Raw genomic sequence first — 27,447 nt, 5'->3', positions numbered from 1 at the left:
ATTAGCTAGTTAAAAGATGAATATATACGTCATCGTTTCAACGATTATAATTTCGTTCGAATATTGCAGAATAGATGCAGATACAAATCACGGGATAAGTAATTAAACACAAAGACTGACCAGGATAATTGTCGCTAGTTGCGTGTTCTAGTTGATGTTTAATGAGAAGCACATAAATAGCACGTGCGTTCGAAGTCAGGGAGAGAAAAACATTGAGTAGAGAGGAGAGGGCGAGCGCTCCACTCTTCTGTACCATAATCGAGCTCTCAAAAGACGTCTCTGCATCATATGGCAACATTGTTGTTACATCCCACCAACAGAAATTATACCGTGAATGCTTTACGTTGTCCCATACTGAAAAATCATGGAATGTTCATAATTGTACTCGACATCTATCAAGTTGATATTTCAGTTAAATTAGTGAAAGGCATTCAAGTAAGACATATGCAGAAAAACGTCATACCAAAGAGGGGAAATTTACTGTTATCTTTGTGTACTATTCAATTTCGATTCGCAAATTCGAATAGTTGCTTACTGATGATTTTATAATATGCCAAATAAAATGAATTCAAAGTTTATGAGTAATGAAACTTACTGAGAGGTGTATTAATGTGATCAACGGAAGCAATGAGTGAAAGATTTGGAATGCTAGCTAAAATCGAGAGAGTATCTTGGGCCTTATTGGAGCGGAGCATTACTCCGTCAATATTATGCACTAACAAGTAAAGCCGATCCTCGGGATTCTCTCTGAGGGTACTTTCGATCAAGCTTAGACATTCGTTTGGATTCGTCGGACTCTGCAGTCCCAGAAGATCGGTTGTTATACCATCCAGTATCTTTGGAAATAAATTAATTGGTCAATAAGGAAAAATACACGAGTCTGGTACACCAACGTTGATAACTGATTCACCTCTTTCAACGTAAGACTGGGGAAAAAACCGTTCACAACAAGTGTAGGATGATCAGACAGAGTTTCTTTATGAAAATCATTCATCAAAATTCTTTTTGATCCCAAACCGTGAAGTAACAGACTGTAGCCTTCTCTGAAAGGAAAAAAAAACTTCAATTTCGATTATCTCATAAAAGCATGTGATAATCATAAGCGATCTACTAGAAATATTGTTCTTGTTTAGTTAAAATATTTCGTAAAACATTGAAGAATAGTGCATAATTATTTTATTTACTCCAATATGCAGTGCCACATTGGAAACAAAGCTCTGTAGTCCCTTGAGAGTGACCTGATGGCTTCTTTATGTTCTTTAGAAACAAAGCTCTGCTTGGATAATAATTTTTGCAATTTTTCTTCATCCATTCGTGGGTTCACCAGCCTTCCTAAGGTTCGATCGGAAGTTAAAACCTTTTCCGATTGCATTTCGAAGTAATCATCCGTTTCCAGGTGCTGTAACAATTTTATTCATGTGTACTATAAAAATATAAATCATATATCAAAAAGTCTGCCACTTACAAAGGACGAAATAACAACTTAGCCAGCTTCCTTTCATTAAAGACAGAATATGAAACTCACGTAATCGTTGTAAGTGACACGTGTATTCCGTTTTTGTTTAGAAGTTGATAAACGTGAAGGAGCAACCTTTGCAGGTGTTTTTCTGATTTGCTTTTTGTTATCTTCTACATCACTCTCCGAACCTTCAGAACTTTTTACTTCTTCTCCCTCTTCGCTATCATCAGATTCCTCATCAACTGATGGCACATATTCGTTCTCTTCAGAAACACTTTCACTCTCACTGGATGATTCGCCAGATATATTACGAGCAAGAGAGACCAATTCTAAACATTGATACAAGCATTTAATATTCAATGTTTCTCTTCGAAATGAGAGTACCCCCACATTAACTTGAAAAGACGATGGCAACAAGGGTAATAACGAGTTATATGATACTCACGTTTCTTGAATTTGTTGCGAACACTGTGCGGGGTTTGTGCAGTATCTGTAACATTTTTTTGCTTAGCAGCATGCTTCGGTGTCTGAGGAGTGGCTGCTGATCGGCTGAGGGCAGCTTTTTGAGCCATTGCTCCACTTTTAGAAGGTGTTGGAAAATGATACATGCTGGCACCACTGACATCTTGTTCTTCGGTATATAATTCTGGGAAACATAAAACAAGAAATATATATGCAAAAATGTTCTATTATCGGTTGATGAAAAGTACTGTCCATACTACTTACAGGTTGTCATATTATACAAATATTACGACTGTGCTCGTGAACTTTTTGCGAAAATAATCCGAATAATTCTCAAATTCACCAGAGTTACTGTTCCTGCATTAATGAGTTACGTCAAAGTTGATCACCTGTTGGCTTCTGTACATCTTCGTCAATAATTTTCAATTCATCTTCCAACTCTCTAGCCAGCTCATCCGGAGTTTGTTCCCCATCACTACTGCTAGAACTAATCTTGCGGCTTCTCCTTTTCCGTTGCACTCCTGTAATACAAACGTGACTATAATGTATCTGCACACATAAAATTTAGAAATCCCTAGTGAAAAGCATCTATCTATAATAAATGAAAAGTATTCTTCCAGGGCTGTAATTTCAGCAATGCAGAATTCTATATGTCACCTAAACTCAATACATCTTTTCTCAACACGTGTCTAATCTTACAGTTTAAAACAGCATCGACGAAATAATTTTCGCTTATAATCATGCAGCAATATTGTGAAAATGAACCGAACTAAGTCGGTAGTTCAACGTGTTGAAAACAATAACAAACGGCAGAACGTTTGACAATTGATTTAAATCGTTGGCTTGTTGCTGAGATATATTATTGACTGTTTCCCCGTATTAAACCTTTTGTAGAATCCTCTGTTGCTTGCTTCGAAGGTGTTTTTAATCGGGTAGAACGTCGCAAATTTATGCTGCGTTCGGCCATCGGGAAATATTTGTTTGCAGAAGAATCAAATTTCTGCTCCAGACGGAGTCGGTAAATGAATAATGCTTATGAGGGTAGCACTGATACACCACGTGATATAACATAAGAGCGGGAATAACGTGTACATGCCTATATTTCTTGTGAGCCAATTACATCGTTGGGATGGCTAGAAGCCACCAATCACAGTGCAGGTCTGTTTCTAGTTGCAGGGACTGCAAATAAAAGAGGCCGATCGTCGCCATTTTGTAAACTCTACGCGCCATATTCAAATCGCGAGGCGAGACGTTTTTTTGTTTGCATCGAGTGATTGGTAAATTTTCGAATTTCTCTGACGACGTTACTTGAATTTACTTCAAAAATCCCGTTGCCAATACATGTGTATGTAATTTTTTCGCAAACTGTATAAATATTAAGTAAAAGAAATAATCATGTATTTTTAAACATTGAATTAAAGGTTGGAAGTTTTTAAGAATATATTTCTCATTTATTGTAATTTTTAATTCAACGGTGTTCTAAGAAATAATTTTAAAAATAATTATATCATGTTCATTTTCAAATAAATACATCAATTGATTGTTCAAAAATAAAGTTTTTATTGTGATTCATTCCATCTTTCACATGAGGTACAAAGTTATGTACCATCATAACGTTATCGTAATGCAAACTCCCAGAAATCTATACACATGTTCTTTTTAAACAGGGTCTATAAATGAAATTGAATGACATAGGTGTTGTAAATTAATAAACGTGATTGTTAATTTACAAGTATTATTTTATTACATACATGATGTTGTAGGTATTAAAATAATAAAGAGAGAGAGAAAGAGAGACCACTTACATAAATTCAAATTCAAAAGACAATTATATACTCCCGACACTTTTCAACTGAGATCGATACCTGTGTATGATTTTAATAAATAATTAAACGCGAAAGGACTCATCGCTTGCAATCACCAATAATGATTGTCAAAAAATTTTGTAAAGTATAAAAAATGGAACAATCAATCAACTGAAGATCCTTTACATGCCAGTTTGATAACTTCAAACACAGATCATTTTTGCAAAATTTGTTACAGTGATGTAGATATTAGTGCAGTCATTTTGACTTCCACGACTTTTAACATTGTATTATGTACTTTTATAGAATGTGCTAAACACTATTCTGCTTATTTGTTTTTGGTTGTTAAATGTTAAAATGCAGACGTGTACATTTCAAGTTGTAAAATTCCAACACAACCATATATATATATATCTTTGTCATTTAACAAAGTTCTTAACATTTGTATTGAGTAAATACCGAATACAAGAATTTACTAATCCCATTTGCCCTAGCTAAATATTCAAATAATCATGCAATTCTAGTACAGTAATTCGGAAAGTATGCTGCAATCTAATATGTATATCTACATTGATTCCATAGGTACAAGAATTTGCAACGAATAGATGTACATCAATTTTGTTCACCCAACTGAACAATCCTTGTAAAATGAATATTATATTACTTAAAAAAGATAGATCGTGACGTAAAATATGCATAAAAGTAAACTTAAAATAAAAATGACTACGAATAAAATTTATAAATTGAATATATTTCATAAGTATATTGAACACTGTATTTCAAATATATTTTACTTTAATGAATTACTGTATCTCTTATTCCACAGAAAATATCCGTACCGAAATACTCAGCGAATTCAAAATCACAAAGGACAAAAAAAGAAGATACCTCATGAACATTCACAGTTTGTTAGTAGAAATATTAAGCGTCGGAGAATCTGAAACCTAACTGAACACTGTTCCATTGTATCCATCAATCCTTCATACTGTTCCATTGTGACGTATCAGATACTCAATGTCCATTGACCATTGAACTTTTCATTCAAAAACTCATGCTATGAAATATATGCGCATCAAACATAAAACTTATCATTTGTTAGTTTTTAACAACTCGTTTTCTCAGGAATTTCATTGATTAAGACGAAACGATTTGTTTGTATATTACTTCTAAAGTATACATAACCTTCGATCTTTCGATAGCACAAGCTTAACAATTCATTTTCTTGACATCTCTTTATTTCAGTAAATTATCAGTGACTGATAAATCGTTTTAATGAAATATATGTATGACAATTTGTGTATGAATAATTCTATTAGCTAGTTTGATTCTCTGTGTACCAAAACATACAATCCGAGACAAGCTAGGACAAAATATTTGAACTTAGGATACTCGTTCATGTATATAGTGACCATTCCAACATACGGTAGGAAACCCCTTGCTCTACCCACTACGTCTTTGTGCGTTAACCACAACTGGCCAGGGGCATATAAGCCTCTGTCGTCAACTGAGTTGTTGTCTCCCTTTGTTAAGAATTTCACTGTATTATTCACCCTAAGAACAGGAAAGAGTATATAATTGATACATATCATGATTACTCGAAATTTTGGAAAATGTATTCCTCCTTTTTTTTTGTCAACTTACTTTTCATGCAATTTCAACACCCTGTGTACAATGGGAATGTCACGACCCTCGACTTTAAATACAACGATTTCTCCAACACGTACTGGTTCGTCCTGATAATTGGTTAAGAATAAAAGGTCCCCTCTATGGAAAGCAGGCTCCATGCTCCCGCTGAGGTATCAAAACATCAGAACAGTTACCACAATGTTCAAACAAACATTTTTCTACATTCATCTCGTGTGACATTGTGATTAAAAATTAATAGGAATTAGGTGAATTTTCAAGAAAACATGTCAAGTACTTATGATTCATTTCAATATCTTCATAAAATTTTTTACTCCCACAATGTTAGATTGGGAAGAAGAAATCAGATTCTTCTGCTCGTTATTTCATAAGAGAAGTGAATTATGAAGTTTTTGTAAGTCTGCACTGATCACGAATAGCAATAAACCAATGGTTTTACAGTAAAAATGTAATTTCTTGCCTTTATTACTGATTTTTTCAGTCTTAACATTAGCAAATTATACAAAAATCAAGTTTACTGATTTTGTTTACTGTACACATTAGCGCAAATATGAAACACTAATGCAATCGAGCTTTGCTGTGATTTAGGCTGGTTTTAATGCTATCTTACAAAACAAGTTAAAAAGTAATTTTTGTTGAACAGGATAAATTGTTTATCGTGAATGGAATGACGCAGAGGTCAGATAAGTGGCTTGTATACCACACACATGGAGCTATTACTAATCATCTCAGTTTGCATCAATTAATTAACAGTTTTGAGCCTTCTGCGAACACAACACGTACTTAGGAATACATGAGGTTTAAATTGATTGCTGTTCAGATAAGGATATTAATGTAATAAATAACAATAATTCTATCGTTGCCTCATACAAGCACTTTTACTTCGCAGCATGGTATTTCTAGTAAAACTACAGTTACCAAAGCGAAAATATGTTGGTGATAATAATCTTAACTTTCGTTGAAGAAACATGGACTCAAACCCTTATATGAAGTTGGTTGTTCATGAAATGTATATAGGGTAAATTGAGGTTAGGTTAGGTTAGGTGATGCAAACCTCAAAACGACGACGATGGGACTTTCACTTCCAGTAACAACCATTAAGCCCTTCCATATCATGAGGGCTGATGATACGATCATTCCAAAACTCAGTACCTGATAGAGGAACTGCAACAAATACGAAATGAATTGCTTTAGACAGATCAGTCGGAGTACGTACACACGCAGAGCCATATGTCAACTGTCGATGTGCGTGAATGTTTTTCGGGCAGACGTTTGCCGTTTTTGTTACCTGACGTTTGTTCATCCGCCTGACATCGTCGAACACGCTTTGTAACATCGTGCCTGGCGTTATTAAATCTATTTCTTACAGCGTTTCAAGAACGCGGTGAATTATCACACCCGATGAACTCCTGCCGGCATGCACCAAATCAATCCACCAGTCCACTACCACCACGTCATTTGAACAAGGAACGCCCGAATTGGTGGACTGTGGCACCGACCAGACCATTGACTATAGAGATTGTTATAGACTGCCTACATGGCGTTACACACTGATAGCCCTGGGTTATTTTTCGTAACAGTTTGTTGGGCCTGGGCCGGATTTGGGGCTTAGAGCATATACCATGGAGGAGGCCTGGTATACCCTTTCATGTGTGGAAAACGGCACCGAGAGGGGAATAGTAAGATGAGTACCTTCTTCTGTCTCGCACGCTCGGGATTGGTTACCGTAGAAAGAGAGGAATACTCGTCTTAATATGTTCCTCTCTTTCGGAAAGAGCGACTGAGAGGGCGGGAGAATTATTATGTTCCGTCCTTCAGAAAACTGACTTAAATCTCTTCTGAGCGTCGTGCGGCATCAGTCGCAATCAGTCCTTCCGAGCAATCGAAGCGAGGTTACGCGCTCTCAATATCAGTTCAACATTCAGACCGCGTTGTTCGATCAGTGTATTTCCACCATAATCGTCTGTGAATAATGCACGAGGAGCAGCGTGTAGCCTAAAGAAAAACCGTATTACTGAAGTAAAAACATCCTGCGAACGTCGAAGATCAATTTCGTGTCCCGCGTTTTCATTTTTTTGTGCAACTCAGATTTCGGTGAATTCTATTTTTGTCTCTATGCGTCGAGCGTCCATTTTATTATTTTTCTGGCTGATTTATGGCAAATGCGCAGTTGCATTTTTAGGAAGTTTACTCAGTCGGTTCAAACAGACAGCTACAGCACAAAAAATGAGTGTAGAATCAAGTGATATTGCGGTGCGGGTTTTTGGATTTTGAATTATGTGAAAAGTGCGCTGCTTGAACATTAAACCTGAGATGCTACAAAAACTACCACATGTAAAAATGTGGAGCAGCCCAGAGTCGAGGTAACTATACTTGTTTTAATTACTAATTGATAATTCGAGGTGGTACATTTAAAGCCGAACTTTTGTTCTTGCATAACATGTAATGCATAAATATGAAACTAGACAAAAGTAACAATTGATTTGAAGACTGAAAAGCTAATTTGCTAAATTAATTCAAGTGTCTTGTTCTTCACAGACTTAAGCAGAGACTTCCGAGAAACTTTTTCATTTCTCGGCAGCGTTTGTGAGTTCGCATGTGTTGGGTTACGGGTATTTCCCTGGGATTCCTCTCACGTGGCGTGGCGGTAACAATTGTTACACAAATCTTCGATTTCTTAGCTGCATGGATAGGCTCATTCACGATCGCAACGTGCTTGACTTTCAGTAGAATAATTTTTTTTTTCGCAATTAAATTTACCGTAGCTTACTTCAAGTTAGAAATTTTACACGTTGCTAAGAGTGGAATGAGTATCGCGACAGGCAACCATCGCTTACCCGGCACTTACAAGTTCGAATTGTGTTTCGTAACTGATGTAATAATCTACGATTGAATTTTTTGATGATACCGTTTAAGTGGTGGGTTCACCTGAGGTAAGAACGTATTCAATTATTCACATTATTGTTACATCGATAAAATTCCAAAGTCTGGCATAACGTAACGTAATAAAATTACATCTTATATTATATATCATGTTTAATCATTTAACATCCAATAAGTATTGATCAACAGCAGGCTTAGCTCACTTAGAAAAATGCTAATTGGCATACAGGATGTTTTTAATCAATTTTACAAAAGGTTAATGTATCTACAGTCTGCCAACATTTGCTAAAATTGTACATACAATATTAGATTTAGCGGGATGCAATCGCGATACTGTATTCTGAGTAGGCAGACTATGATACAAAAACATTTTGCTCCCAAGAGGTAACCAACGAAAATGTAAGTCAGTGACCACGGCGCAAATGACGAAGAATGATGTGTGTTGGAAAAAATGCAGAATCGTTTAGATCGAATATAGGTAACCGGGTAGGTAGGTGGACGTTTTGGGATTCGTCGCGCGGTTTATGCATGTGTGTGTGAGTCTCTCTTTTCCGTTGGGTGGTTCCGTTGGAAAACAGGCAAGGGTAGGAAGGTCGCGATGTACCGTGATGTTCCTAACTTTTGTAAACCACAGCGTCAAACGATCACAGAAATATTTTCCCCAAAAAACTCCGTACTCAAGTCTGTCGACCATTTGCAAGCATTTGAATATTAACGAGATTTAATTGCCTTTTGTCACTCTGCAACCATTTTTCAATCGTTATTCAATTCAATTATTTAGTCATTACCGATCATTGTTCCATTCAATTAATGTCTGTGATCGTCCGAATGGGCAAAACGCATCTCTGGACCATCTATCGCGTGCCGTGGTACGCTAGATGGGGAGAGATGCTGAGCTCGAAGACTTCGCGTCGAAGAGGACCGCCGACCGTCACGCCACACAATAATGCATGCCTTCCATCCTCCCTCCCGATATCAGAGGCTGTTTATCGAGTCGCTTATAGATCATGTTCGGTTTGTATTTCACTGTAGATGTATAGAGCTCTGTCGTATTTTGGTGGTTGTGCTTATTCTGATCCGATTTGTTTCCATTTCTTCAAAGAGTTCTGCATCGTCTTCCGATAGGTAAATGCCAACGTCTTACAGCGATTCGTGTTTTCGATCTTGGTTTAGTTGTTGATTGTGTCACGTATTCGCCTGGTTCTCCATTTTAGTGATTATCTCATACCTTATAGGAAAAAAACCCGTGCGCGAACATTCAAAGTCAATCAACGTTCGCCTATAAGATAAAAACAATCACCCTTCATTCATAATTAAAACAACCATCTTTCATTTATAAATAAAATAGTCATCTTTCATCGATAGTAAATAGTCAACCGGTCATATGAACTGAAAAATTTTGAACAAACTGCGAATATACGTTAATACAAATTCATTGGGCAAAACAATTTACCATAATTAATATGTGAGAAAAAGTCCACTGTAATTTTTCGAAGAACTTAAGATCGATCTTGCTACTATTCTCCGTGGAGTAGGCCTACTGGGGATACCACGTAAAAAAAAAAAAACACTCCGGGTGCTCTACCGCTTGCGGTGGTGTAGAAACGAGCATAAGTGAACTTATTTTCATCGGCCAAGTACTAACATATTGTAGTTTTTCAAATGACAATTTTATTTTTGCGTAAATTTAAATCGATGTCAATAAAATTCATGCTTCAATAATGTGTAACGCATGTGGAATCGTAATACCTTCGGATTTCTCTAGTTTAGTCAGAGTGAATTTCACGTAAATACATTTTTCTTTTTGATAAAATTCATTTCTTAATTAAAGTCAGCAAGGTGCACATACCTTTGGCAATTTAGAGCTTGGCAATTCCAACATTTTTCTCCCCCGCTTGACGTTTCGCAATCGACACAAGTTGTTACAATAAAACACGTGACACGCGATAAAGAACAAAAAAACGAAGCCTGTTCAAAACTTACTACTAAAAATGACAAAAGGCACGATGTTAAAATTTTGTACATTCGAGATCACGGGTGATCCGTCTAAAAGACTCATTGTACAAGATCGAATACAGTAAGAAATTAACTCCCATCTTCGCTTTTGAATCTATATTGTAGAAGATTATTTAAAAATTTTTATGATAAATTTATGTGCCCGCTTGATTTCTAGATTTTTTAATCGAATCTACTGTCAAATACTTTTTTGAAAAAATCATTACATTCACACACATAAAAAGAAAAGCAACTAACATCATAAGTTGCATCTTATAATATTATTAATTGATTTTAGACTCGATTAAAAATCACTAAAGAAATGTTTTGTCATATTATACATATAAATTTATTACTTTCGACAGAAGCAAAGTGATCCGTCAAGAACGCAAATCACAAATCAGTTGGAATAAAAAATATAGCTGTTTGAGTGGAAAAATTTTTGTTGGAAGCAGAACACTCTTGTAACTTCCGAAGGATCCTACAACCTTCCATCTGTATTTTTTTGACAGAGATATCATAGATAATTGATGATAAAAAATCCGGAAAATTCATGTTTGGATGATATCAGATATTAGTTTCTGATACCCTGTAGATAGTATTATTACACAGTTTCATCCTCGGGAATACATATTCTCAAACTCGAAATTCCTAAAAATCAACACGGGCACTGCCATAAATGTATAATAAAGTGGACAAATATGACTAATTATAATCTGGGCCACTTGATAATAAATTTCTGAACATTCTTGTGTTTGGGGATCAGCGGACAGAGTCGCAATGTAGCCAAGTAATATGAGTAGAAGTTGAAAAAACGAACCTTGATCATCTCTAAATTTTTTTTTAATCACTTTTGTAATAATGATTGCCTGAGGTTCATCGGGGTTTGTTACTCAAACATTAGTAATAATCGTACTTAATTTACAAAAAATATTCACTAGTAGTATTTTTCTGTAGAAAGGTCTGGGTTTTCCACTGCAAATAAACTGCATTTCTAAAAAACCACGGAAATCTAACGTCAGTTAAGAAATTATTTTTATGTGTCAGCTGCATGTTCTTTTGAAATGAAGTTATGATCATTGACTGAAGATACATATTATTATCTTCGGTTAACGGTACGAGTTAAGTATTAAACAGGTATGTACAGAAATTACATAAGGTACATATTGGAATAACTATATATCTCTATCTTTCGATTAACTTCTTCGACTATGTCCCCCATCCTTTGCATCAACAATAGGTTGCTAACTCTGTTAACAGAAAACAGGTGCATGTTTATTTTGCATCTATTTAGATAACATTATTTTTCTTAATCCGATGGAGTTTGTTGGACATTGTCGAACTTGACTCAAATGAATTTGCGTAGTTGAAAAGTCTATACGGGGTTATATGAAAATTTTAGTGTATTCCCTTTCGTCATTCCATAGGCATAATAATATTCGACTCTGTATTATCTGGGTACACGTGGTGAGCGATGGTAAGATCAGTTTATATCGGCCATTTTTGATTACGAAAAGCCCCATAAAACTAGCAATCTTTATGTATCTTCAGTCAACGCCTCAAGTAAAATATTCTCTTCGGCACCTGTAAAAAACCTTTATTGATCCAAACAATCCTTTGACCCCGTATGGCTTTAAGTTTATCATACATTTTTTAATTAATCAATTACGCTTTCTTACCCAAAAATAAATTCCATAAATAGATCTTTCAATCTGTAAGTAAAATGCGAAAATTACGGTTATTTAATGCTGTTACGAATAATGAAGATTTCAAATTTGACCGCGCTTTTATCGCGCCCACTTAATACTCTTCGATTCTCAGAATAAGCACGGCGTTTTCAAGCCACGCTTGATTCGTGGGAACAAAAATCGAGAAGTGTAGGACGAAGAATCTCGTCGTTGGTGTTTATTTAATATTTTTCATGATGGTTTAAAATATTAATTATCATACTGATCATATTACTTTCTGGTTCCGAGCAATTTACCTATTTTTTACAATTACCCTGACAAAGACAGAGTGTTCGATCAAACGAAATATTAACTTCAGATTTTCAGATACATTGTAAACCTCCAAACAATACGTAACAGCTTGGGTAAAAGCCGGTTACGTCACATTACTTATCTACACTCAAATTATATCATTCGATAAAAATGTAATTGCTCATTTTACGCGTGCTACAACGTGTATGAGTACATTTTGTTTGCGTTGTCTAAACAATGTCCGAACACCTGTCAACTGGCAATTCTGGTGAAAGAAAGTAGCTACAATTGCCTGCCCATAGGGAGACTTCGTCTATTTTGCTATACGACCACTCTGGTGCAATTATGTAAGCACAAATATAGTCCAACGTAGTTTAGGATTATCGGATCGTGGTAAATATTCTTGAAATTTGCAACATTTATCGTTACATCGCATAGCTACAAAATATTCTTGACAGAACACGTGAAAGGTGTTTCCAGTTCTGTACGGTAGGTAATCTATGAATTCCGTATTCAGGATTCAAATGTACTCCTGAATTTATATGCTAAAAAGCAGATGAAAGGATTAGATAAAAATTATGGATACATTTCTTCGTTTTCTCTTGTCTTGCACCACAAGGAAGATAATTCTTACTTAACGAAGTGATAAATTATACGAGTAAATCCGACCGTGACAATAAACATTTGCGGGCACCATATAGATACTGTGTAAAATCACTGATAACCAATCATGACCGTGTTATTAGAGTGAAAAAGAAAATTGTGTAACATTTTTCTTTCTTTTTTATTCTCAAGATACAACAATCTCAATATGTGATACTCCCAGCTATCACAGAATACGTCACAGTCAGTTAAATCTTATCACAATACATACTGTGTTTTGTACGCGAAATGTTGATATGTTCAGTGTTGTGTATGTAGAATTTTTGTGCGTGGTGATTCTTGTGTACTCGAAGAATTAAGTCAGTGGATCAACGTATCTGAAAATGAAGATAAATATGTGTATCCCAAGCATCGTACGACCCCCGTTGGACATATGCACAATTGAATACCACGAGGACGACGATGAGCTGGAAGTTGTGGAATTCATGTTCCAGTTTCTACATTTTGGAAAACTGTCCGGAGGTTGAATCATCTCGCTGTAGTCCCCGACCTTGATCACGACCCCCATACCCATCTCAGCATGATTCGAGACGTGACAATGGAAGAACCAGAATCCAGGGTTGTTCGCGACGAACCGTAAAACTGCAAAACCTTGGGCTGGCACGCCGATGTTGTCTTTGACCGGAGCCAGATCCAGCTTCTTATCGATCAGTCCGGCCTCATTTCTGCTGATCACTTCCTCCACGGTGATATTCTCCCCTATAGCTTCCATGGCGACAACTTGGAACGCATGACCATGCAAGTGCATTGGATGATCGTCAAACCTATCCAATCCTGAAACAATCGGTCATAATACCCAATCCCTGCCGAGAAATAGATATTGGTCGCCATTGCGTGCACTGGTCTTCCTTGCAACTGAAAACACAACGCGAAATACTCACCCAAATCCACAATGACGATTTCAACTAGACTCCCTGTGTCTACAGAATAGAGTAATGCACAGGAGCAGAAGCCACTGATGCATTCCTTGGCGCTGTCGTCCTCCTCCGTGCAGTACATGTCGTCTGTTATCTCATTGTATTGAGTGAGAAGTGCGATGGATGGGTATTCGAAAGTCATACCGTTTATTTGAGGGTACGGTCCTGGCCAACTAAAGTTGTCTGAAACGATTGGAAACGTAAAAAATCCTAACTACTAGCTCCAGTCTAGGAAAAAGACCCAAGATATATTTCGCTTCATCTACAAGCCACTCACAGTAGTAATTGTAAGTATAATGCAGGTAAATTATGTTGTCGGGTGTTCCAGACACGTTGGGCTGTCTTTCCAAAGTGCTGTTCAGGTCCACCAGATAAATCAAGCTGTTGTTCGAGTAGGTCTCATTGGCTACTTGTACCGGGTTCAACAGCTGCGTAAATGAAATCGTCGAGTCATTATATGCAAGTTTAGGGTCGCTGATAATAATAAAATATGTCTTTCTATTGGCAAAATCTTGGTCTACTCACGGCTCCGGATCTGTTGCCGTCGTCGTAATCGATCGTTCCCGACGGATTTGCCGTTTCGTTCGATCCGCTGTAACGAAGGATAGCCTCCGAGGTGACTGAGAGACTTGTGGAAACGCAGTCGCCAAGGCCTCGGTACCTTATCCAGTAATTATCAACTGACTGATCAGCAGTCAGGACGAAATCGTACCGTTCTCCAGCGTTGATGATCAGCGAATCAACTGCACACGACCCGTGTAAGATGAAGAGAGTTTTACAAACTTACATTACTGTTCTCATTAGATCGACAAATGCGTACCTTCGACAGGCTCGAACGTTCCAGCCTCCGACGCAATTACTAACAGCGTGTGATTGTCTATGGATACTTGAATTGGACAGTAAACAGCGCTGTTGTACATCAGCCTGAACCTATACTTGTAACCCTGAAGACATTTCGGTCAGATTAGTACGTCATTGTACAGCAACGATAGGTATTGTACTCAGTATAGTCAAAATTGCGGAAAGCATAAAAAAAAAGATCAGCGCGAAGCACCTGAGTCACGGTGAAATCAGCCCTAGGCGTCATGTAAACGACACCATCCTTTTCGTACTCAACGGTAGAGGCCAAGCCATTGACCGTCAGACTGTAACCAACCACATCAGCGGATCTATGAAGTGCACTCCTCAGTACCGAGCCTGTGGGTTCGTAGTACCAGTGCCAAACAGCCATCACGTGTTCGGCTAGGTCGTAATCGTAGTATTCAGCTAGAGAATCGTTAGCTCTGCGTACTATAAAGCTTCCATAGAGTCCGTCCGCTTCTTCGAAACCTGATTCGTACCATCAATTAGTCATTGGTGATCATGTAAAACCTTATCGATGACTACTACCCACCGCTATGAGAATGCCATATGTGGGTTCCAGCTGGTCGTGCTGTAAAGTTGTACTGGAAGGTGTTATGAGGAAGAATTGGACACTGGGTCAAATACGGCGTGCCGTCCATGTACGGACTACCGACTTGGTGCAGTCCATGCCAATGGATTGTCGTACTTTTCGTCGCTAATGTGTTCGTCAGGTTGACTTGGACGGTGTCACCTTCGCATACCTTGAAAGCCATTCGCAAATTAATAATCGTGATGCGCTTCTAGCTTTTGGAACTTTTTGTAACTGAATATCCAAAAGAAGAACCTTCGTGGGAGACATTTGAGTCGCTGATCACGAGTCATAGCTCAGAATTTCAAAGTTCAAAAATAAAAAAAAATAAAAAAAACTTCACCCCGTAATTTTTTGACTCTATCCAATCTCAAAGTTGCTCCACCGATATGTTTCTCGCAGCGAATTAGAAATTTGACGTGAAGATTTTGGAATTTGAAATCCTGAATACAAGACAGTGGCCCAAAATTAAGAAAAAAGATCAATTCTGATAAAAGTATCATTTCTTCAAAGCCTGTGCAGATACTCGAATGTTCAAGCAATGACCTCAAAAACATGGAGTACAGTTTCATACAAATATCGCTACACTACATTTTAAGATCGGTCCACTGTCTCGAATTTCATGACTTCGAGTTTTGTATCGGAATGAACAATGTCAAAAGCCTGCTCAAATAAGTTTATATGAAAATCGAGCAAGTCTGAAATTTCTCTCAATTCATTCATCTCATCACTTTCAGAAGCCATCCCAAGTCTTACATTTTCGAGTACAATTTCGAAGAACGATAAAACGCTCCTAAAAGTGAGAACAATTCGCCGGCTCTCAAAATTTAGTTCGACAAAACTCCATCTCAGAATTTCGCTGAACAACATCTTATGTCCAAGGTGATAAGCCAAAATCTGGAATAAGGTTTTCTTGAACCAGATTCTCAGGTAGAAAGTTAGTAGATTAAGCAAACCCGAATACACTCGAAAACCGTTCAGCTTTTTGTTCGAAAATTCTCTCCATATAATGATGTGGAAAACGTATTCGACCAGAGACCTGGATGCTGGGTCCAGGCAGCAAGTTGTTCACCAATATGACTTCGCGAACGTGACCGCCGGCAGTTACACATCCCGTATTGTAGCAGTCTTCGATTTCATAGGGGCAATTGTCGCAGAGGTAGCTCATCGTGGTATATTCGAGAACGGTGAAGCTGTAGACGCAAGTTCGTACATCCCCTTCTACGCACGTTCTGTAGCACTCGTGCGATGCCCCACCTTAATCAGTAAATTTATCTATAAATTTTTTATGAAGTGGATACCGATCATTGTTGAAAATCTCTTAACCAGTCTCTTATCGCCCGACAACTGGCTTTGATATTATCGCTACAATATACCTGCGTGAGCGTGCGAATTAACCCTACGCGTGTTTGCTGTTTCGCTGAATCTGAAGGACAGAATAAACGGTCCTCACGATATCTTAATGTTAGTCACTCACCCAGCACTTCGGCATCGGTGTTGTTAAAGTCGAATCCTCGAGTCTGGATAATGAATGCAAAAGAAAATTAAATGAATAATACAAGATGATACAAAGTGTAATACAACATTAAATTTGTTTAAGCAAGCGAAAAAGTAAACTATCAAAACAAAATCGAACATAAAGTAAAATATATAATTTTAAGAAAATATGATGTGCTAATCGATTTAGGATCGGGTTAATTTTGTTTTGTTATTGACTGTTAAGGTATTATTGGATATTCCCAATCAAAAGTGATTCTCGGTAAGAATATTGAACACTTCGCGATAAGATTGAAATCCGACAGAAATAAATTGTAACCGAGTTAATAAGATAATTCCTTTTGAATAATAATACCAAAAAACTGTTGATAAATTGTTTAAACAAAAATTTGTGTATCAGATCTCTAGTGAATTTTTTTTAATTTCGTATAAAACGAATTCATTGATTTTTTCTGAATACCTATGAATTTTTTGGAGTTTTTGGCGATTTTGAATAATTCCGTTTTCCAAAATTCGAAACTATTCGTTCCAGGCCTCTAAAACTTCTTCAGTGTAATATACAACCATTTACGAAAACCTGTGAAAAAGTCTCGAAAACGAATTTTCAATATCGAATCGAATTCGTAGGTATTCAGGAAAATCAGTGAATCCATTTCATATGAAATAAAAAAAATTTCGCTAGAGATTTGTTGGACAAATTTTTGTTTAAACAATACATCATCAACTTTTCGGTATTATTATTATTAAATACTTAGTATCTTATCAACTTGGTTATGATTTACTTTTTTCAGATTTGCATCTCATCGCGAAGTGTTCAATATTTACACCGAGACTCACTTTTGATCGGGAATATCCGTCCAATAATACCTTAATCCCAAGCCTTTTTTCAATTATTTACCATAGCGGCAAGCCTGAAGGACTGAAACGCCCTCGTTCCATGGGCCGTGAAGAGGGCCCAAACCGCCCAGTGGAAGAGGTGCCACATCTTTGTCGCTCGTTGAACTGAGGATTTTACTGGAACCGATCTTATATAAACTACCCGTAACCTGCATCGATCTTTCGAAAAAAAACCTAATACATACTATCTCTAGCGATTCCATCTTATCGGTACACTGCATTGGTTATTATATCACATACCTATACATGCGATGCAAGGTGGAACTCGAGGATCTAAGAATAAGATCAGTACGCCGGCCACCTGATATTTACAAAAATTACAAGTTTCATTGTTTAGATCGCACGATATGTTCCCGGGCTGATGTTGCATGCTAATAATCTCACGTGTCACTAGACAAGAACCAAATTAAAATCATTCAAACTGTGCTCCAAGTTCAAGTTTGTTAGTGTCCAATATTCGTTTTTGATAAAATTTTCACACCTCCAAATCGGAATCTTACTTTCGTGGTAGTTTTGTCCATCTCAAAACCAATATCGACGTCAACGTAGTCGATATATTTATATTTTTCTTCGAAATTCTGAGAAATCGTATACTTTTCCCGTTTATCACGTGGATGAAAAATTGTACATTTCTGCAATAGGAAACATCGTATCGGTATCCAATTTTTACACGTGTTGTGGGCAGATAGCCTTTATCGGTATGCGATTCTTATTAAATGTTGCGCGATCACAGTGATCCAAAAAATTCCGTAGGTATAATTATTTCGATTATACTGCAAAGCCGTATGATAAGAATATTGGAATTAAAATCGAGAGTATAATGTTAGGTAGCAAAGTCTAATTACAACGATGTGATTCACACGTCATATTATCTGGACTGTTAAGATCGTGTTTTGACTTTTTTTTATTTCGCGCTATCCATTGCATATCCAGGTAATTGAGATTTAATGCCCATTTAATATCCTTCCGACAGATACTTGAATTTATCATTATCGTAACTCACATGTATCTTAATTACAAGTATCTTTTGACAACAAACCACGGGAATTACATTAAATTGAAAACCGAGAATACTTACATAATAAAAATTTCACAGTTGATCGTTGAAAGAAACTTATCAACCGCACTCCTGGCACAATTTATCTTCACTCAAATATTATCAAAAAACTTCGAAGTCCCAAATAATTTGTTCAGTGACGGTGAACTAAAAACATTTTTTTTTTCTCGCATTTCTCCGTTTATTTTCATCACATGATTCGATTTGTTGTTATTTTTTTTTATCTGCCAAGAGATTCTGATGATTAAATCACAGATGTTGATTTATCTACGATTCAACGAAAATAAATTTTTCTTCCCTTTCAAACTCGGTGAATTTAATCAAACTTATCGCCACTCTTTTCAGAGGTTTTTTATGCGAGGTCGTTGTTATTGATAAGCTTCGAGAGAAAAATCGATGTTATGTAAAGTGAACACTGTAATTAGCGATGAATTAAATGTTGCTAACGATTATAGCGTTGTCTGGCAGTTTCTCTAGTAGGTGACAAAAAAAAAAAAAAAAATACATGCAAATAAACAATAGGATACAATATAGTATAGCAATATTTTTTATTCGATCATAATGGTTTTCAATTAGCTGTATAAGCACTGTGTTCTACTACAGAATACTGTAGAAAACTCATGCTCTCAATAAATTACTTTTAGACGGTGAATCACACATATTTTTATATCAAAATAATATATACATAATCATAGGCCGACTGTATTTGACCGCGTCTGCAAAAACGGAGATCAAAGATACCACAGAATAGTCATTATTCCCATTGCTTTACGTTCATTCTTTGCCAAGAATAGTGATTTTAGGGAAAAACATCTTCATCGTCGAGTGGAAAGCTATACTATTGAACTTGCGATTCAACAGAAAGTATTCAATTAAAGTGAATAAATTTTCTTAAAAAATACAGAAAGATTATGTATTTCTGTACGATTCAAAAGCTTACGAACAGAATTACTCGTAAGAAAAAGAAAATGGTAAGAAGTCAAAATTGAACTCCTGCAAAAATTTCTGGAACTCATGTGCAGGCATGCGGGAATACAACTTACGAATCTGTAATTGAATTCTCACAATCAGCTAGCTTGTAATATTATCGAAATTTCTACATGTGGGAAAACCGCTCGTACGGTCGATCATTTCGCTGTTGACTCCAAACTGGGTCACTACCGCCATTTCTTCCTCCATGTGGGCTGCAGTGTGACAATGAATGACTAAAAAACTCCAATTGGTTATAAAATAATCTAAGAAAACGTTGGAAAAAATGATAGACTTCACACACGAAATTCCTGGTATAATACAGAAAAGATCATTTTCAAGATCTGATTTCAGATTCGTTATCATCGACCCCTAAAATTTGAAATCTTATTGTACGATATCACTGATAACTTTTGAATCTTGATATTAACCGGATGAAAAAACTTAGTTCATTTCTCAAAACACGAACTTGCCGACGGTGCGGAAACGATTGAAAAGATTAAATTTTAATTTAAACATGGTGTCCAAGGTATGAATTAAATGTTTGTCAAACGTTTAATTAACAGGCGAAATGAAATGTCTTGAAATCGTATACGGTTGGCAAGTAATTTTATAAAGCACAGAGTTGAAAATGACAATTTGATCGGAGAATTGCTCAAATTGCGGGGAAGGAAGCCAGTTTTAATTACGATACGTTCCAAATTGTGTCGATTCAATTTATTTGACAACTAACGTAGAATATCGACAATCTAGACTGAATTTAAATATTACTTTGAAATATACATTAATATTATTATTATCATTACCATCTTCATCATCATCATCATCCATTCCTAAATAACATAATGTACAGACATATTATTATACTTCCTTCACCTTCGTGCTAAATATCTACGTAAATTGATAGCTAAACTTAGTCATTAACATATTTATACTCATCAATTAAACTCTAGGTACGAACTTGTTAAATTAACCATATTACGTTATGTATACGACAAGGAATACTGGGCAATGGGTTGTGGTATGACATATCCTCGTTACCTACGATTCCTCATTAATGATGGTAGAGTCGCGCTAATACTTTCCTCAAACTCGACTAAGGTGTTGGGAACGAATTTAACGCATTGAATGTGATTAAATCAATAATGATACATTTTATAAATATGGAATTTACAATTTACTAGCAACTATACTTGTGCCACACTTTGAAGCGGACATTTATCTTCACATCACGATTCTTCGATATCACTGATAGATGTTTTTACATTCAATTATCCTTCTTCATCCTGTTGGAGGTCATTCTGTAGATGATCGAATCACGTCCCGGATCCATGTCGGCGATAGTAACTGAGCATGGGGATAAATAATTATAGTTGGATTATTGAAAACATTAAAAAATTTCTATTACCCTCTTACTCATTCTTGAGGAAAATATTTTTTTTTCAAAGTCGAACAATGTCCGGAGAAAATTATGAAATATACGAAAGTTAAAAAATAAATATCATATTGTTGTAAATGTGAAATCACCGATTGTTTGTTCGACGTTAAATTGATTGACAATAAAATAGAAAACATACTGCAAATGGCGATCAATGAGAAGACGAAGGCTACTCCAAACCACAGGAAGATGGTGAACATGACGGGATAGGTTGCGTCATATTCTTTGGAGGCGTTAATGGTATCACTCTGCAACAGACAACCGACAGTCCTAACGTGTTTTGCGATATACTTACTACTTCAGAACAATCTTGCTCAAGCTGTTGTTCTAATATTTGGTACTTACCAACGTTAAACAATTTTGTCTACATCATTTTCTTACTATATTTTATTACCTTATACTGCATATTAAATCATATAAGTATCTATGTACAATAAAACCTTGATTATCCGAACCTCTGTTATCCGAACTACGATCTCTTTACTTCACGCAATTACAGAGTTGCAAACAAAGCATTTGGTCAGACGTATTCAAGCTTGATTCGCCAGTCAGCACATTAGTGGCCTCGCATACTCATTCTTACTGGTAGTTTTCATTCAACTCCAGAAAAACTAAGTTCAATAGATAGGTGATAAGTATTATAACATGTACGTGTATGACATTTTTTGAATATTTACCAGCGCTGAACCTTGTGTCACGTAACGTCACTGTTCGATTATTCAAATTGGGCGCGATCCGAATTGGTTCAGATAATTAAGGTTCTACTGTAGCATGATTAAATAAATTTTTTACTAATCCTAGACAGTTAAATATATAGATAAAATGATTGTAGAAAACGATTCGAATGCAACACAGTGAATGATGAAGTAGAAGGTGGTTCACAAACAGATAAATTTTACGTAGGTATTAAAGGTAAGTGAACATATGCAGATATACAGGAAAGTAATATAGATACAATAGTGTGATAAATATGTCGTTGCGACTACTACAAGGTTCGATGTTACTACTAAAATCTAGTAAGCAAACATTTAAATAATGAAAAAATAATCGTAAGTAACACATGCAGATTTATACGAGTTAAAAAACACTGGTTTTAAGCATGGAAAGAAAGAGAGAGTACGAATGCTGTACTCATGTCGTTAATTCAGCTAGCAGTCAGCTAAAAACTGTACATCTGTCACGGTTCAACAAATATTTTTCTCACTAAAGGAACAGGATTGTAACATAACATTATTTAAAATATTCGTATAATAATCGTTCCAGTTTCACAGGATGATAAACGTAAATAATAACAAACTGAATCTCTAGCATATTCAACTTCTGAAGTTTGCCAACATTTTATTATCAAGGCATTAACTACATAACATTGAAGATTAAATACTGGTATTGGAAAAACCATGCAAGTGTACATGATTCAACAATACCTTGATTTGTAAAACTCTTGGCTTTCTTTCATATGATTCAGTTGTACTCCGATTAATTTTACCTTCTGTGGTAGATTCTACAGTTTTATGGCTACTTTGGGCCTATAAAATTTAAAATAGAGTGTTGATTATTATAGAAAATCGCAACGATTGTGACAAGTAAGACATTGATTATTATTAATAGTTGTAAATATTGTTACAAGAAGCATAGATTAATAAAGATAGATTAGCAATAAGTAGCGAAAGTTGCAAGCTTTGGTGGATACCAATGGAGATTAGTTGTCTTCACCGGTTTGTTTAAATTTTATTCAAAGATAATCCTTGATGATTACTGTACAAGTTAGGCAAGAGAAAGTTGTTCGTAGCAACCTGTTAAGTATACGATCTATCCAATCCAACACCGTATGCCACAAAACTTTGTTTACACCAGTAATTTGCACCAAATTATTGCTATATTAATAATCGGCAACTGTTTTATACGATCCCAAGATTTATGTAAATTTCCAATAATACTCTAATACCAGATATGCTTTTATGTTATAATATTTTCACGTACTTTCATGAAAAGAAGAAGTACAAAAATCAAAATGATTTGCACAACGTGTAGTCTTTCTACAAAACTGTCAACAAAAATGTGTGATTGTGAGATTAAGCCTTACATTTAGAGTTTTAAGGTGTGAACAAAGTTGCGGCATGATAATAGAATGAAACGGAAAATCTAGTAAGCTGATTACGACTCCTAGAGGATTTATTAGCCAGGATACAGCTGGATGAAATAAAAGAATTGATCAGTAAAAAGATTGAGTCGTTAATATAATATTTGGCTGGGTAACGATTCTGAGATGGAAAGAAGACAAAGACGAAGTGAGGAGTGAATCCAACCAGCCAGCTTTATCAGCAGCTTCTTCAAAAGCTGAAATACCACACCAGACTTTGCGTCATTACATATGAGCTGCTGATTTCCCTTCAAGAAATTTTCAATATAATGTCGTTTTTCTTATTTATATAACAACAAGAATCCTTGAAGATCTATAAATCATTAACATCTAACTATTCGATAAATAATGCGTTCTACTGACCGTTATATTGTCAACGCGACTACCAACTCCGTCACCTGCAGCACGTGTGTGTCGAACGTGAGAAGCATCATTTGTGAATACAGCGATGATTACCTGACGGAAGAAAAAATAAGAAAAAACAATCTATATTTCGTTTGTGTTCTTTTATAAGCAGACGACTTTCTATTCATTGCTACATAAAGATTCTATCACAAATTGAACTTTGACATTTACCATCAAATCCTAGATTTTTAAAAAATCTACTTGAGGCTACGAGCCACCACCTTGCTTCTTATTCAACGATTTCATCAATATTTCAAAATGTTTTTTGCATAATCAAAATATTTCCCTATAAGTACAGACTTCTAGGAAAAAGCATACGATATCAATAAAAATTCAAACTAAGTAACTAGATAAACACAATGGAGCGTAAACGAACCTTTCCTTTGTAAGCATCCACGAATGCGTTACTGAGACGACTAAGAGCATCATTGAGAATAGCCAAAGCTTCTTTAACTGCAGCTGGTTTATCCCTGTGAGAATCGATTACAGGCGAAAGTGCGGAGACGACAAACCAGTAAAGATCTGTTTTGTCATCGATAGTTATTCCTGACAATACTTTGTTTGTGAAAGCGTCCAGCAACTGTATTTCTTCCAAAAATTTCCTGTCCGACTCATTTTCTAAACTAAGTGTTTTTAAAGATGCCACGTTGACTGGTTTAAGTTTCAACTCCCCAAGAGCAGATCGTCCCAGCTGGAAAATGACCACGAATACAATACATCCAAGTGACACTGGCATGAAACTTAATAAAACTTCAATCGCTAGATAGTTCGCTTGATTTATGAAATACGTACAGCATCTACACCATCTGCAGTGTTAATTCTGACAACCGTTTCAGAGTTGTCACGCTCTTCAAGACGACCACTCAAAGCTTGCCATGTAGTTTCTTCCGACTCATCTTCGATCAGAGGGTAATGTTTGCCTCTGGGCGGTTCTATAGATGTCACACCTTCTATGGCGACGCCGACTACTGCTTCAGGTAGATCAAAGATATTCGTGATTCTCATTCCGTCCCACGAGCCTCTCTGAAAAACAAGATTTTACTATTTTAGTTCATGGGATTAGAGTTAGTATAATATATGCTTGCAGTAAAAGACGATTACTCATATAATTTAATGCTCATTCATCACGAAGACTTAAAATAGCTATTAGTTAGATGCGATTCACAACTGCCATACAATATGTCTGAGTGTATTTTACTTAGTCTTTGTTTCGTAAGACGATACTTCATGTAATTGCTATAATATACATCAGTAGAATAGTTAGTAAAATTAAGCCACTTTCATTTTAATCTGATGTATTTAAAATTTTACCATTTTAGCAATTCTTTCAATCAAACTTGTCGAATCTTCTATCAGAAATTGGCCTCATCAAGCTTATTCAAAATTCTCTTTTCTTTTTCGTTCCTTTTATGTATCGATATTTGCAAACTCTTTTGCTCTGAATATATTATTTACAGATCAGACAATGCAAGTGTAAGAAAAAAAAAAATAACGAGAGTAATCATTCCATCAAAAAATGCTACGATAAGCTACCAGCTCTCTAACAAAAATGCTGTCCTATCAGTTTCTTAGAATTAGTAATATGATTGAATAAAATTCAAAGAATAGATGCTCATTTTTCTGCTGGTAACGCACCATTTTCGTAGTGTATCCAAGCGTTAAACTGAAAATCTCAGGTAGCAGGCTTTGACAAACTTCCTCATTTCCATGGAACGTGACGCTCTCTGGGCTGTGCATGATAGTGAATGTCCCATGGGCTTGAACTGTGTAAGATAATTTTTAAAGTAAAATAAAGAAAGAGTGATGATGCGTACTGCACAATGAATATTTACACAAATTTGTCGGAATTAGGGTATATCCAACATTTACTGACACGCCACACCCCCTTTTACTATCATTCATTGTAGGACGGTAAAATATAATTTATAACCACGTAATGTTAGGGTAATTAATATCGACAACTCACCTGCAGCCAGCGTGACAGCCACGCATAATATCTGCCGGAACATTTTTCTACTTTTTTGAGAATCTGATGATTTGAGGAATGAAAAATACGTCTACCTAACCCTGCTCTGCCCCAACTACGATCATGTGATAGAATCGAGCGCAATCGCGTGCTCGAGTTTCGATATTCGTATCGACGATGTGGAGGGGCGTACGGGCATGAAATATGTGCTATACGAAGAACGGTATTTGCTTATTTGTTTGTTTATTTCTTTAATGCCTTGTGATTCTTGGCATTTAAGTAATGATATTTAGCGTCAAAATACGACGATATCAATTCGTTAATTATAAAAAACGACCAAAAAGTCGATAACTATTACTTTTTTCTTTTCATGCAGTGTTTATTTATCACAGCGGAGAAAAAATGTGCAGATTCAAAATGACCAGCACTTCGCGGGCTCGGATGTTCACTGGACGATGTATCATCTGGTGGTGAAAATTGGAACCCTTGTAAAAAATCTCGTCCAAAGGTGAATCTCATTATCGTAAATCTCCGCCCTGCTATTGGTGGAAATATTTGGAGACATTTCAAACTGTATAGGTAAGCTATGAGTAAGCACACGTGATATGATTACAAAATGTAATCTATAACACGTGCATACGAGGGAATTTTCAAATGACTATATTTCTCTTATATTGGATACAATGAAGGGAAAAAATCAGTCGTTAAAAAACAAGTGACATGATTTTTAGGGTTCGATATTCTTTCGAAAACTTATCAACTACGTCAAAAGTTGAGCTGCGTGCACCTATCGAATCCGGAAACGTCACTCCAGCCCTAATCGCGTTCGATTTCAACTTGCAAAGTATATATACACATAATCCACAGTAAGTATATCATCGTACACGATATATTTGTATCTGCAATCATATAGAGTTACACACCCACATTTATATGATTCTAACTTTAGTCTTTAATCATTTACGTAATTGGCACTCACGAGACAATTGTCATATATCATAAACTGTGGTGCTTGGAACCCTCAATTATGAAATACGTGCTCAGCGATCGAAAAAGAATTGAATGATTCTAAACTTTCATAATTTCTATTGTTTTTCCGTTGAATTAATCTCGTACAAATCCAATTTATTTGAAATTTCAAATCTTAGTAAGTTCTTTTCACAATCAGTTACATTCAGTTTCTCATGAAAAAGCACCAGCATATGTTTCAGCCTACAGAAGTGAAACAGCCCAACGTTCTAGCTCAGGAAAGAGAAAAGAACGGCAATGAAAAAGTAGTTAATACTGAATATGTTTATTGATCTCAACCCTCGTCAAATTCCACAAATCCTACAGCTGGGACAGACTTTTGAGGTTGATGCCATTTAGGATACAAATACGGTATTCGTATATGAATAGGATTACAACCATACTCGTTTATTACGTACGAATAAATGAACTAATTTTATGAAAACTATTACACTTCGAATGTTTTCAACTATTGTTCCATGTGGAATTAGCGCATGCATGAAACGATTGTTAAGAGTTTAACAGGGGTTGTTCTTGATGTGAGGTCGACGTCAGAGCGGTCCTTCACCCTCCTTCCACCTTACTTTCTCGCTATACGTAGATATGTCACCGGTTCATCGGTGTACACCTATTCTTGTTGTACATACCTACATACATACATATTTTAAGTTGTTCTGCGCAGGTGCATCGCGTACGCGATGCGCAGATGCACGGCATTTGCTTTTCTCGCAAGTTCTTTGCCTGCGATGAATCTATTCAATTTCCATTTCTTGAATGATCGATATTAATGTTACAACCAGCTGCTGTACCACCGGTACTATTATACGATAA

General features: G+C 36.1%; 4 protein-coding genes across 11 annotated transcripts in view; all 4 read right to left on the bottom strand.

Moving 5' to 3' along the window:
- The window catches only part of Orc2 (origin recognition complex subunit 2), a 142,258-nt gene extending 139,270 nt beyond the window's left edge, over positions 1-2,988 (bottom strand). For 3 of the 5 annotated variants that reach the window (XM_046624063.2, XM_046624064.2, XM_069135777.1), the window contains exons 1-8: positions 2,807-2,988; positions 2,311-2,442; positions 1,905-2,105; positions 1,526-1,788; positions 1,185-1,399; positions 911-1,043; positions 596-836; positions 121-354 (exon numbers count right to left, since the gene is read on the bottom strand). In XM_046624063.2, the coding sequence (XP_046480019.1) occupies positions 121-354; positions 596-836; positions 911-1,043; positions 1,185-1,399; positions 1,526-1,788; positions 1,905-2,105; positions 2,311-2,442; positions 2,807-2,888 (1,501 nt within the window). In that variant the 5' untranslated portion in view covers positions 2,889-2,988. Of the gene's footprint in view, positions 1-120; positions 355-595; positions 837-910; positions 1,044-1,184; positions 1,400-1,525; positions 1,789-1,904; positions 2,106-2,185; positions 2,443-2,620; positions 2,761-2,806 lie in introns of those variants that run through there. The other 2 variants (XM_046624066.2, XM_046624065.2) reach the window with 2 other exon arrangements.
- A 651-nt stretch (positions 2,989-3,639) lies between these two features.
- Positions 3,640-6,828, bottom strand: twr (signal peptidase complex catalytic subunit SEC11 homolog C twr). The gene is made up of 4 exons (XM_046624069.2): positions 6,659-6,828; positions 6,425-6,534; positions 5,368-5,517; positions 3,640-5,277 (listed from the first exon to the last, which is right to left on the bottom strand). Exons 1-4 carry the CDS (start codon positions 6,704-6,706, stop codon positions 5,043-5,045), a joined length of 543 nt encoding a protein of 180 aa, XP_046480025.1. The 5' UTR covers positions 6,707-6,828; the 3' UTR covers positions 3,640-5,042.
- Positions 6,829-13,010: 6,182 nt separating this feature from the next.
- Positions 13,011-17,723, bottom strand: LOC124216853 (uncharacterized). Of its 2 annotated transcripts, XM_046621901.2 has the most exons (11): positions 17,635-17,723; positions 16,717-16,759; positions 16,279-16,496; positions 15,201-15,411; positions 14,862-15,136; positions 14,628-14,751; positions 14,333-14,550; positions 14,085-14,235; positions 13,772-13,990; positions 13,280-13,664; positions 13,011-13,207 (listed from the first exon to the last, which is right to left on the bottom strand). In XM_046621901.2, coding segments are annotated over exons 1-11 (1,932 nt in total). In that variant the 5' UTR covers positions 17,722-17,723; the 3' UTR covers positions 13,011-13,206. The 2 variants fall into 2 exon arrangements, with proteins under 2 accessions (XP_046477857.1, XP_046477856.1); XM_046621900.2 differs by having other exon boundaries at positions 13,011-13,664.
- A 2,638-nt stretch (positions 17,724-20,361) lies between these two features.
- ATP6AP2 (ATPase H(+)-transporting accessory protein 2) lies at positions 20,362-25,767 on the bottom strand. Of its 3 annotated transcripts, XM_046620852.2 has the most exons (8): positions 25,609-25,767; positions 25,278-25,405; positions 24,435-24,665; positions 24,019-24,333; positions 23,601-23,693; positions 22,522-22,623; positions 21,237-21,345; positions 20,362-21,006 (listed from the first exon to the last, which is right to left on the bottom strand). In XM_046620852.2, the coding sequence occupies exons 1-8, from the start codon at positions 25,649-25,651 to the stop codon at positions 20,927-20,929; spliced, it is 1,101 nt and encodes a 366-aa protein (XP_046476808.1). In that variant the 5' UTR covers positions 25,652-25,767; the 3' UTR covers positions 20,362-20,926. The 3 variants fall into 3 exon arrangements, with proteins under 3 accessions (XP_046476808.1, XP_046476809.1, XP_046476810.1); XM_046620853.2 differs by lacking the exon at positions 22,522-22,623; XM_046620854.2 differs by lacking the exons at positions 20,362-21,006; positions 21,237-21,345; positions 22,522-22,623 and adding an exon at positions 22,672-23,434.
- Between the last annotated feature and the right edge of the window lie 1,680 nt (positions 25,768-27,447).

The sequence above is a fragment of the Neodiprion pinetum genome, chromosome 4 (assembly GCF_021155775.2).
Source record: "Neodiprion pinetum isolate iyNeoPine1 chromosome 4, iyNeoPine1.2, whole genome shotgun sequence".
In the NCBI taxonomy this organism is placed as follows: domain Eukaryota; kingdom Metazoa; phylum Arthropoda; class Insecta; order Hymenoptera; family Diprionidae; genus Neodiprion; species Neodiprion pinetum.
This window is presented reverse-complemented; position numbering and strand designations above follow the sequence as displayed.

What these genes read in the sequence shown, in the direction of transcription:
- twr (XM_046624069.2), bottom strand. Translation starts at nt 6,706, where the DNA reads ATGTTACAAAGCGTGTTCGACGATGTCAGGCGGATGAACAAACGTCAG. An exon ending in GGCGGATGAACAAACGTCAG is followed by an intron (nt 6,535 to 6,658) that starts GTAACAAAAACG and finishes TATTTGTTGCAG; the next exon opens with TTCCTCTATCAGGTACTGAG. An exon ending in GTGTTGAAATTGCATGAAAA is followed by an intron (nt 5,278 to 5,367) that starts GTAAGTTGACAA and finishes TCCTGTTCTTAG; the next exon opens with GGTGAATAATACAGTGAAAT.
- LOC124216853 (XM_046621900.2), bottom strand. Translation starts at nt 17,721, where the DNA reads ATGTGGCACCTCTTCCACTGGGCGGTTTGGGCCCTCTTCACGGCCCAT. An exon ending in CCTTCAGGCTTGCCGCTATG is followed by an intron (nt 16,760 to 17,634) that starts GTAAATAATTGA and finishes TTCATTATCCAG; the next exon opens with ACTCGAGGATTCGACTTTAA. An exon ending in AACGTTCGAGCCTGTCGAAG is followed by an intron (nt 14,551 to 14,627) that starts GTACGCATTTGT and finishes GGTCGTGTGCAG; the next exon opens with TTGATTCGCTGATCATCAAC.
- ATP6AP2 (XM_046620852.2), bottom strand. Translation starts at nt 25,651, where the DNA reads ATGTTCCGGCAGATATTATGCGTGGCTGTCACGCTGGCTGCAG. An exon ending in GGCTGTCACGCTGGCTGCAG is followed by an intron (nt 25,406 to 25,608) that starts GTGAGTTGTCGA and finishes TATCTTACACAG; the next exon opens with TTCAAGCCCATGGGACATTC. An exon ending in GTCGCGTTGACAATATAACG is followed by an intron (nt 22,624 to 23,600) that starts GTCAGTAGAACG and finishes TAAATTTTATAG; the next exon opens with GCCCAAAGTAGCCATAAAAC.